This window comes from Cataglyphis hispanica, chromosome 9 (assembly GCF_021464435.1).
Source record: "Cataglyphis hispanica isolate Lineage 1 chromosome 9, ULB_Chis1_1.0, whole genome shotgun sequence".
Classification (NCBI taxonomy): Eukaryota; Metazoa; Arthropoda; class Insecta; order Hymenoptera; family Formicidae; genus Cataglyphis; species Cataglyphis hispanica.
The window spans coordinates 1713384-1724973 of record NC_065962.1 but is presented as its reverse complement, the minus strand read 5'-3'; the positions used below and the strand labels follow the sequence as shown (position 1 = coordinate 1724973).

At 35.6% G+C, this 11590-nt stretch overlaps 1 protein-coding gene across 1 annotated transcript; it reads left to right on the top strand.

Annotated features, from left to right (window-relative positions):
• The first annotated feature begins 231 nt into the window (after positions 1-231).
• On the top strand, positions 232-6395 carry LOC126851854 (lamin-C-like). Its single transcript, XM_050596193.1, has 3 exons — positions 232-515; positions 1021-1575; positions 6206-6395. The coding sequence occupies exons 1-3, from the start codon at positions 232-234 to the stop codon at positions 6393-6395; spliced, it is 1029 nt and encodes a 342-aa protein (XP_050452150.1).
• The last annotated feature ends 5195 nt before the right edge of the window (positions 6396-11590 follow it).

The following is an 11590-nucleotide window of genomic DNA, read 5'->3' as shown; positions in this document are numbered from 1 at the left end:
AGATGCGGCGACCAATGATGGCGCGGCATATCTTTTCGCTTAAGGACACGAAACCCAGCAACCCGGCAACATACACGCTACCGCACACTTTCGAGTTGACGATTCTCCAGTACACATACAGAATTCTTTCTTTTTTTTCATCAGTATCTTGAGAAGATCTCGAAACGTAAGTCGTGATATATAAGTGAGTTATAAAAGTACGCATCTACTATATTTTCTCAAACAACAATAATGACGTCGAGCAAATCTATCGAGAAAAAAATCACGGCGGCATCGTTGTCTGAGCACGTGGCGACGGGTAATTTCAACGATGATCAAGCATGTGACGCGGCGAGAACCCAATTGTCGATAATAAACCTCCATGCCATCAAAGATATAATAACCGAAATCAAGATTGCCGACCAGCGCAAGCTCTCTGTGGTGCTGAAAATGCACGCCGAAATGGCCAGGAAATGCGCCAAACTCCAAATGGATTTTAAACGTCTGCAGGATGATTCCAAAGATCTCCAAAACGAGTAAGTTCTTTTCCTTATTTTATAGAGCAGATTGGATTTCAAAAAATTTGCCTATACGCCAGTAGGTGTTTTATTAACGTTTTTAGATTATATAAATTTATAAATATAGATTATTAATATAGATTATTAATATAGATTATTGAATTTATAAATGTAGATTAATTTTTGTAAAAGTATATTACGCTTTGAAAGGCTTTGGGTAATTGGAGAATGCAACGTTAATCGTGTTCAAAGTAATCAGACCATTTTTTTCGTTGTAAATAAAAATGATAAGAGCATTTAAATAATCATTAAACATTCCAACTTTTTTCATCATCTATACTTGCATCTTTCGAAAATATTTTTTTATCGCAAGTGTATTCGCGGATTCTAAAATATATTTTTTCTAAAAGTTATAAGTAAAATGTTTAATAGAGTAATATCATATCAGAGGTATGATTATTTTACTGTAACGATGATGATGAATGCGTATAATTAATATTTTTATTAAACCTATGTTTTTTAGATTGGAGAAGAAGACAAAGGACTTAGAGACAGCAGAGCGAAATGCGATGATATGTAAAACATGCTGCACAAATCTGCAATTGCAGTTGGATCAATCGCAGGCGGAGATGAATAAGATGCTTGCGAAGAAAGATCGAGATTCAAAGCAGGAAATTGATCGATTGCAAGCATTGCTCAACGAATCTCAAAAACAAAAGATAGATAAGATTTTTGAGTTAGATGAATTACGCGATCGAAATAAGGAGCAGATGCGTGCTAATCGAGAGGAGATTAAATTGCAATATGAAAACAAAATCAAGAATATGGCAAAAAAGTTACGAAAGAAAAAGAAGACCACATGTTTCGTCGAGTTGGAGGAGTCCGAGTGGACGAAAATGGAACTGCAACCGGAAATCCTGGAGAATATCATCCGGGGATTAAAAGCCAAGGGCGAGCAGTACATGCGGATGAAGGTCAAGATCTCCGATGCGCCGAAACTGCTTAGGAGCACAGAACTCTCCAAACTCCAAATCGACATCAAACACCTGTGCGATAATAAGGAAGATCTCAAGAGCAAGTAAGTACTTTTTCACATTGTTTCTTTACTCGCGAAATGAGTAGGAAAGTTAAATGAAAATAATTATTATTATATTACTAATCTACGTCTTGACATATAATTTTATATATTTAAAATAATAAATCAATTGCACTAACAGTTTAAAACTGTTAAAAATTATATAACTAAATCTCTGTAATTTTGTCTTATTAGATCATCATCATTATCGTCATCATCGTCATTGTCATCGTCATCGTCATCGTCCGACGATTTCGATGAATCGTCGTGGACGCAGTTGTCGTGGCCGCCGAAAATATCGCTGTCATCGTCGTCCTCATTGTGCTCGCCATCGTCATCGCCGCCTTCATCGTCGTCGACATCGTCGCCAATTAATTTTGTATATAATTATTTTAGTAATAAATAGTAATACAATAATTATAATTTAATTAATAATATTAAAATAATATTACACTCTTTCTTGTATATATAAAATTCTTTTTTATTGAATAAATGATTAAAAAATCATATGAATGTGTGTACCGTACAATGTAGTACTCTATATTGAAAAAAAAGATATAAATTTTTACAAATAACTGATATCTCATTAGGTTTCCGTCGTTTGTTCAACAAATTAATTTAATTTTTAATTCCTTTCTCGTAGTTTTCTTTTTTTTTTAAATTTGTGCTCAAGTTGTACTCTTCTTTGTAATCTTGTGTTACGTCCTCCACGATTCCTTTCTTCCGCAAAGTTACGGCAATCTTCTATTGGTGATAAAAATTAATCGTTTAATAAACAGAGCACCTTACGTCACGCATTTTGTAAACTTTTTGTCACTAACTATATCTATGAGGAGCGACGAGTGAAAAAGATGCAAGAAGATCGGTGGTGAAACTATGCCGATCCCTTCGAATAAATAAAAATTGATAAATATCCCTTGCAGAATAATTTTTGGGCGGAAAGACAAAGCGATACCAAAAAGATAATAAATTTCTTCTAACGAAATATCTTCTAACGCAATTGGATCAATAACGATAAAACTATCTCAACGAAATACTTAATAAATAGATTCATACTATTTGATAAAATTAATGATGAAAAAATAAATTCTTTTCTAATCAAAAGGAAATAACACCTTTTCTAATCAGTTCACGTGTGCGAGAGTCCGCCTTAGAAAAGGCAATAATCAAGGGACTTTGATACTGATATTAAACTCACCAATCGACGATCCCCGCAAGTAAAGAACGAAAAGTAGGAGAAACACTCTACCTAACGAGGACTGGGATCATTTCTAATTTGTTAAATTTTCGGAGGATCCCGGACTTCTAAAAATCGAAGGATACGGTAGTGTCTGTGCGATGATAGAAATGAGGCACTCCGTGTATCTATACGCGCGAGTCAGATAGTTCGAATAGTTTGAGAGTTAGAACATACCTTTGGAAAGAAAGAAATTATAAAGAAAAAACTATAAAAAGGAGACTCATAAGACTCGAAAACAATAATTCAGACTTCTCAAGATTCAGATTTCATTCACTCACCAGTTATTATTACTATTTACGTTTTTGCATAGTGAGTTATGAGTTCTTTGTGCAACCAGTGTCTTCACTTGTGATCATCTACAGAGCTACCTATCTGCAACCACGAATCGAGCATCGAGCTGACAACAAGAGACACAGAGCGAAATACCGCATTAATCGATCCCTCCGACTCCGAATCGCTATTCTTAAAAAGTAAGTCTAATTATGTAATTCTCTCCTATTCTTCCTTTGTCTTACTTTTTTTTAAATCATAACAATTTCGTAAGATGTTTCATTTTTTTAAATCATTCCGTAATAGACGTAATAAGATTTAGAAAATTTTAAAATACTATTTTAACAGGCGAGCGACCAGTTTTATACTTCCGACCGTTCTACACACACACATACACACTTATTTATTTATACATTTTAATTTTGATTCTATTTTCAAATTAAACACATTATATTGTACTATAACTACCAATCGGAGAATAAATTTTAAAAATAGAATCTTCCCCTTTATTATTCTGATTCACGTCTTCCATCCATAAATGTAACCTGCGAATAAATGAACACTTACACGTACACTCGTATAATTAAAGATTAGTTTTTTCTTTTATATTATTAATATTAAATCATAAGAACATGTATCAACTTTCCTACTTATTTAACGAATAAATGTATATTTTTGTTCAACTAATCTATATATTTTTTGACCCCTCTCTCTCCTTCCCGGTAAAAGATCGCACTTGGTCCCATTCCGAGAAATAGGGATTAAATTCCTTGACTAAAAAAGGACCACCGAGTGAACGTCTGAAAACAGTGTAATAGCTACGCGTACAGTCGTTTACTTGATTCTCAGTCTTTTGAGTTCGCTCGACCCGATTCTTATGCCGCAAAGCGTTTGATTTCGGGATAATTAAAATAGTTACTGCGCTCTTCCTTGTGACTCATCCTTCCGAGATTTTGGACGTAACATATTGTTATAAAAATTTTGGGTCCACGTCCGTGGTTGTAATGTGCGATCTTTTAAAACTGGAATGAATAAAGGGACAAGAAATACAGCTAATAAAGACAAAGTAGAGCGAAATACTCAAATTGCTCAGGAAACATATAATCGAATAAAATCAAACAAATCAGAAACACACTACACTTCTACTTTAAAAAAATCTACTACTACAAACATTTTAAATAATTTTTCGTTAGACGAAACAGTAATCGAAAAAGATTTGGAAAAAATTTATTGAAATTGCGTCCGAATTTAACTACGCCGATTCTTGCGACACGACTATCGTACCCGATAAAAATAAAATTAAAATAAGTAAAGAACCGAGTGATATCAGCAAAATGACTTAAAATAATCCTTTCGCTATTTTGAAATATGCGGTCGAAGCCGTCCCTTATTTTGAAGGTCAGAACATTTCTTTGAATTAATTTATCGAGAGATGTGAGGAAGCCCAAGTAAGTCCATGCTGCCTAACGAGGCAGAAGAGCAATTTACAAAAATAATAAGAACTATAATAATACGAGAGGTTCGTCGAACCATACAAGATCACAATTTTGATAACGTTTCTCAATTAACAAAATAATTAGAACAAATTTATGGACCGATTAAAAATATGTATCAATTACAAGGGGAATTGGGTTGTATATATCAACAAAATGATGAAGAGAACGTAGTTATGGAAATAGAGTCAAGCTTACGGAAAACGAATATTGAAGGCATATACAAGGTCAGGAAATGTGCTATCTGACCAAAATATTAAAACATCGTTAGAAAAAGATATGTGCAAGTGTTTTATTAGAGGATTAAAACCAGAAATCGAGCAACGAATTGCAAGAAACTTAAATGTACACGCGACATTAAGCGACGCTTTAAAGAGAGAAAAAGAACTCCGAACGGTGACAGATTTATAATAGGGGACAAACAATAGTGCAGGTAGACAGAAAATAAACAGCGTAAAAGATATTCAAATTTGTTGTAAGGAAGGACATGTAGGTAGCAACTGTGGAAAATATACAAACAAATCAAGTTAATAACCAAAGAGATTTGGGAACTTCAATTTTTATCTGTCAAATCTGTAAAAAATGCGGGCATGGAACAGAAAAATGCCATTTTCGCGATTCACAACTTCGCCGGCCATTAAATGCAATTCAAGGAAAAATAATAACTTGTCAATTGTGTTTAAAATACGGTCACGATGCCAAATCCTGTCGTCGACAAAGTAACACTTCTCATAATAATAGAATCTAATAATAAAAGTATCTCAGTAACTTGCCAGTGGTGCGAAAGACCCGGCCACTCTGCAAACAATTGCTGGAAGAAACAAAACAAACAACGTTTTGCAGAATATGAAACTCGCGTATCTTGTCAAATCTGCAATAATTTCGGTCACATCGCTAAAGGTTGTCGATCGAGAATAAACCAACAAACAGTATCCAAGAACTCTTTATTCCGTCGCTACTCTAAAGAATAGAGTCACCTTTTAGAGGATTGCGAATTACGTCGTGCGAGCAATCTCTGAAGAAGGGGAAGTAATTAAGGAAACTATAACGGCCCCTCGACGTCGGGTGTACAGCAGGGGTCCGAATGCGAGCCACACCCATTCAAAGCTCATGTAGCAAAATAAATAAGAACAGAACGAACATAAGGCCCGTGACCGTAAATCACGATAAACAAAGTCGTGTGCTATCAAATAGATATTGACAACTTGGCTACTATAACTTTTATGCTAGATACAGGATCTGGAACAAATATAATTAAAGAAAATCCTATTCCAGAAGAAATAAATATTAACTACACAAATATTTTCAAATTAAATGGCATAAACAATTATCCTGTACACACCTTAGGTGAACTTATATTAATTACTTTCGGAATACCGTTGATATTTCATATGGTATCTAACAATTTTCCAGTTTCACAATCCAGCATATTAGGAAATGATTTCTTTAAACAAACTTCATCGAAAATAGATTACGCACAAAAGCATTCAAATGGTTCTGAAATCAATGTACCGTTCTTATCATCAGAAGCTATCATAGTAGCTCCGCGATCATTATTTTATGTAAGAATAGAGAATCCTGAATTAAAAGTGGACTATATACCTCGCTATATATTATATGCTCTTAAAAGTGGTACATGGAATTTATTTGGGAAACACCATCGTTGGAAACGTTTCGGGAAAAGCATATTTAATTGTCATAAGTACTTTGTACGAAGAAGCAGAAGTATATGTCCCGACTTTACGCCTAAACCGTTGGGCGAATTGTTAGACGATCATAAATCAAATCTCGAGGGTCTGGGCAATCCACAAAACAAATAAGGAAAAGAAAGAAGGTATTATTTACAAAGAGCAAATAAATAGGAAGGAGAAGAACTTATTTACGAAAAATTTGTAGACGATGAATTCGATGATTATAAAAATAAACTAACTTGAAAATGAAAACGAAATTAAAGAAAATATTATTATTAAAGAAATTAACTATTAAAACGAAGAAAAAATATCAAATCAAAATATAAATAAAATTAAGAATGAAAATAAAATGAAAAATAAAATCGAGGGGAAAAATGAATAATTAAATGATTAAAAATTCCTTAAAGAGGAAAATTAACAAACCTTTTGAAAATCTAATTAATCCAACCATTCCTGGAGGGAAAAGTTACCAAACCTTTCCTAAAAATTTAATTAATTCAAAAACCTTCAAAGAGAGAAATTTGCATACCTCTCAAGAAGAAAATAATTCTAGGATTTCGGAGCGAAGCTTCGACAGAAGAAAGTCCAAATCTCGGCAGAAGAAAGTCCTAGTTCCGTCGATTGCGAGGAGAAAAATTATCAAACTTCACTAAGTAACATATTCAACACAATCTTATTCCAATAAAAAATTAAAAACAAAAAGTTATGTAAAACAGGTAATAATTAACTAATATTTAATAATAAAAACTATTTTTTAAAAATATTTTAAAAAACTTAAGCTTTAAAAAAATTCAGTAAGCCAAAAAATTAAATGAAAAACAGGCAATCAACAAATATTTAATAATAAAGACAATTTAAAAAAAAAATTTTTAAATTAAGCTTTAAAAAGTTTGAAATAATATCTATTTGCAAGTTTTAACACAATTAACTACAAATTATTATTATTATTATTAAATATTACAATTTAAAAAATTATACGTATATGTGATGTATAATTATTATACCAAGTTAGCTATGAGATAAAATATAAAAAATCACATAAATAAGTTATTGTTGATCATTATTTAAATTTATTCTTACTTGAATTTACTCTCGCTACATATTTAGCGTCATAAAGGCGATTTACAGAAGCTTCAAATTTTAGAATTAAATAGGAGCAACAAATTACTTTTTACTTTCTTACAATTATTCTACTTTGTAATTATTATTAATTCCACATTTTATAAGAGCAGTCGGGAGACGCCACGCTAGAGGGTTGCGTCCCGTTTCACGCAAATTAAAGTGCGTGTGCGTGTGCGCGTGAATAAATTCGTGCGAGAATAAATTCTAATAAGAATACATTTAAATAACAATCAACAATAACTTATTTATGTGATTTTTTATATTTTATCTCATACCTAACTTGGTATAATAATTATACTTCACATATACGTATAAATTTTTAAATTGTAATATTTAATAATAATAATAATAATAATTTGTAGTTAATTGTGTTGAAACTTGCAAATAGATATTTCAAATATTTTAAAACTTAATTTTTCTAAAATATTTTTTAAAAATTGTCTTCATTATTAAATATTTGTTAATTATCTGTTTTCCATTTAATTTTTTGTTTTACTTAATTTTTTTAAAGTTTAATTATCATAAAATATTTTTAAAAATTGTTTATATTATTAAATATTTGTTAATTAACCTGTTTTTTAATTAATTTTCTGTTTTACTTAATTTTTAATTTTTTTTATTTTTAAAGTTACTTAAATGTTACAATTTTGTTGACAGCAGTTGGGCGTTCTTTTTTTTAATATTTTTTATTATTTCATTTTTTAAAAGCTGTGTGTGTATGTATTTATGTGTGTGTGCGCGGTTTGCTCTCGAGAACCTGCTTGACCGAATCATTCACTTAATTTATTCGTCCAATATTCATATTATTCCTCTTTTTTTTCGTCCAATCTTTCTATTATTCCTCTTCCTCCTTCGTGTTATTTGAAGAAAACTTAATATATATAATACTTCTTTTATAAATATAATACGATGAATAGCGAGATCAGGTGCGCTTTCAGAGTAAACTTTAACAAACCCAACAACATTGGATCGTTATTGGGATTCTCGAACCGCATATTACAGCCGAGACAGTGGCATCACTCGGACATACCGATTAATATCATCAATGTAAACATTATCCGTATAGAGAGTAATGTGACCGCAGGTGAGTACAGTAACGACAAACGCGTTCATACGATACATGAATTTTCACCGAGCGTGTCGCCAGGATATAAGATATCAGAAAGGCCTGTGCAGATCATTTATCTGCCGATCATTGCGCGGAGCATTACGGATCTAACGATACGCGTCGCGGATCAAGACGGACGATTGCTCGATTTTCGAGGAGAAGAGATCACCATCAGATTGCACGTACGACAAAATTAGCGTGCGATACATGAGATGCTCGTGTTGAACGTCGTAAAAGAACGTGAGATATAATATCTTTACGGTACCGATTGATGATACCATCTGATCATTATCATTATCATCATCATCATCATCATCACTATTAGGTTGCGCTAAAAAGACGAGAAAAAAGCTCAGCGCGTCGAACATTGAATTTTTACAATCTTTGGGCTTCGCGGCACGAAATATCTGAGAAAACATGACCGATATCCTTAACATTGGAGGCGAGCCGGTCTTTGACGATCGTATCGTCAAAATCGAGACTCACACGTACAATCCGTACGCCAACGCAACGTTTAAACACAGCGACGAGATACGAATACCCATACAACAACAGGATCTGTATACATTGCCGTATGAGAATTTTCTATACATTGAAGGAAAACTACGCTAAACAAACCAGCTGAAGGATTTGATGTAACTCTGACAAGAATTGTATCGTAGCCTCTGGCTTCGAGTGAGATTCGATACGAACTGGATTTAGTATTATATCGATATTACACTGCTATATCAGTGAATGTTTTGCCTTTATCCTTTCGATATTTAGTCGTGGTCTTTACCAGAGCTTGCATGTGCGAATCGACAAAGCTTGCCCGTTTTCACATCAGCAGACCGCAGCATATGAGCCGACGACGCACCATAACGACAGAACACCTGAACGAGCCAAACGTACTATTGGTCGCCACTGTACTTGTCTCGATGAAATTATCGGTTGTCGGAGACGGTCATAAGCATTGCATGTACGAGCACGTTCACGAGCATGAATTTCGCCATTCACTGTTTCAGCACCATTGCATCCGGGAGTGTTCGGCGTCTCATAGACATGAAAGCAGATGGGGAAAGCAATGGCGAATAATTAATGCCCGGATGCAGGCGCGCACATGCAAGCGCTGGCGGCGATACGAAGCTTTCGATTGAGCACGTCGAGCCTGATTGAAGATGAGTTTACGGTTCGCTGATTGTTCGTCGTTGTTGCTCACGGGTCGTTTCGTGGAATGCTCGACGCCATACTGGCGATGGTGCGTACATCTAAACAGTTTCAGGACGACGAGCTGGCGAGTCGTCCGAGAAAGCGAAGTCACGGGTTTTAATGACCATTGTGAACTTCTCCGGATACAGTTTGCGGGCGGTGAGAAGGTGTCGAGCTCCATTTTTTAAACACTGCCGAATGCGCATGAATAAAGGACATGTCTTTTATTCCGCTGCAATGCCAATTTCGTTAAAGCCAATATATTTAGCACGAGCGTTTGTTAGTACAGCGATGTGGCGCACGATTTCGCCAGGATGACGGTTTTTCACCGCTTTCTCTCCTGGCCGGATGACGTATTGGTTTTCGGCGAGTTCGACGCCGACGAATTTTTTATACGCCATGACGCCATTGCGATCCCGCAGATTTATCGCAGTCGAGCTCGACGAAATTGAGAGCGATCTCGCCTTATATCTCGAACTCAGATCGCTATTTTTCTTTGCTTTTCTGTTATTAAATGCGCGATTCTTCGATGGTTTGCCTTACCAACGGCATAGAAGAAGCTAACATCATTAATGGCACGGCTTCGCTTCATTGCCGCCCCTGTTTCAACAGATACAAACAGCAGCCACGATCAAATCGGCAATTATTGCCTGATTATTGTATCATGACGTTGTCATGGTTTTGTCCGGTCAAGTGAAATCCAAAATACAATGAAGGTCAAATAATGATGTCATAAAGAGCAAAAAGAAAAAAATAGATTAAGCAACTTACGTTATACTAAAAGCAGAAAGAGAAAGCAACAAACCGACATTACCAACATTCATGTTTGAATATCAGATCAATAACGACCTTTACAATTTGTCGCATACGCCATTAAATACTGTGCTGGGGAATTAATAGTGCCGTCGTTCATCAAAAATACTTCAGCTACTTCATGTTTTCGCCGGTGAATATCAGGTGCCGTCATGATCGCCCTTACCTGTGCCGCGCATTTCGTTGAAGTCATAACGTTCGACTGGGTACTAAGGCACAATATATGAAGCGCCGCTGGCCCTGGCCAATTTTATTTTGCAACATCAGCCCATTAAAGCACAGGCAAATCATCCCGCCGCGACCAGCGAATTTTTAGGCAGCTTTAACCGTCGATCACATCGTCGACAACGGCAGCGCGATGGTGAGGGTTCGTATCGCCTTTCCTCATCTGCTCAAAATTGCCTTCACAACACGATTTGCATGCGTCGGAAAACAATTATTGCAATTGCTTCATCAATTTTTTCCATGAACCGGGTCGTACATGGTCAACAAGATTAAAAATGGTGTCAACTTGAGGCTTGAAGTGATGGCCGAATAAAATTTTGGCGTAGTCGAACACGCAAGCATGCCTTGCTGGGTAATTTTACCAAATAGATAGTACATTCGGCCCGCGATACGACCGGCAAGCTGATAGACGAACCGGGTCGAAAACCGTGAATTTCCGTCACCACCGCCATTTGTCGTGAGTTGGCTGTCGAGTAATTAGAACATTATCGCCTGAAAGCTCTGTGCCAAATGGACATAGCCTTTTACCTGGACGACATGCCCAAAGCGGTCACCGACGCCCAGCCTGAATGGTATTTCTGCCCACGATCTTCTGCTTATTGTAAGAGCAAGTTGGTCGCTGGGTGTGGCGTGGGTGGTGCCCGGGTGCGATGCAACGCAATGGTGTTATCGCGTTCATCGCAGACGAAGACGCCGTGGTCGGCGTCGGTAGCTTCGTCGGGGAATACCGCACAAAATTAAAGTTACCGTCGCTGGTCATGTGGTGATTGCGAATTAGTAACTATTGTAAATCAGCTCGCAAACGATGAACGGAAGTCTGGTTTAAGTTTGTGTGATAATGATGCCGATCGATGCTGGAGGTCAGCAG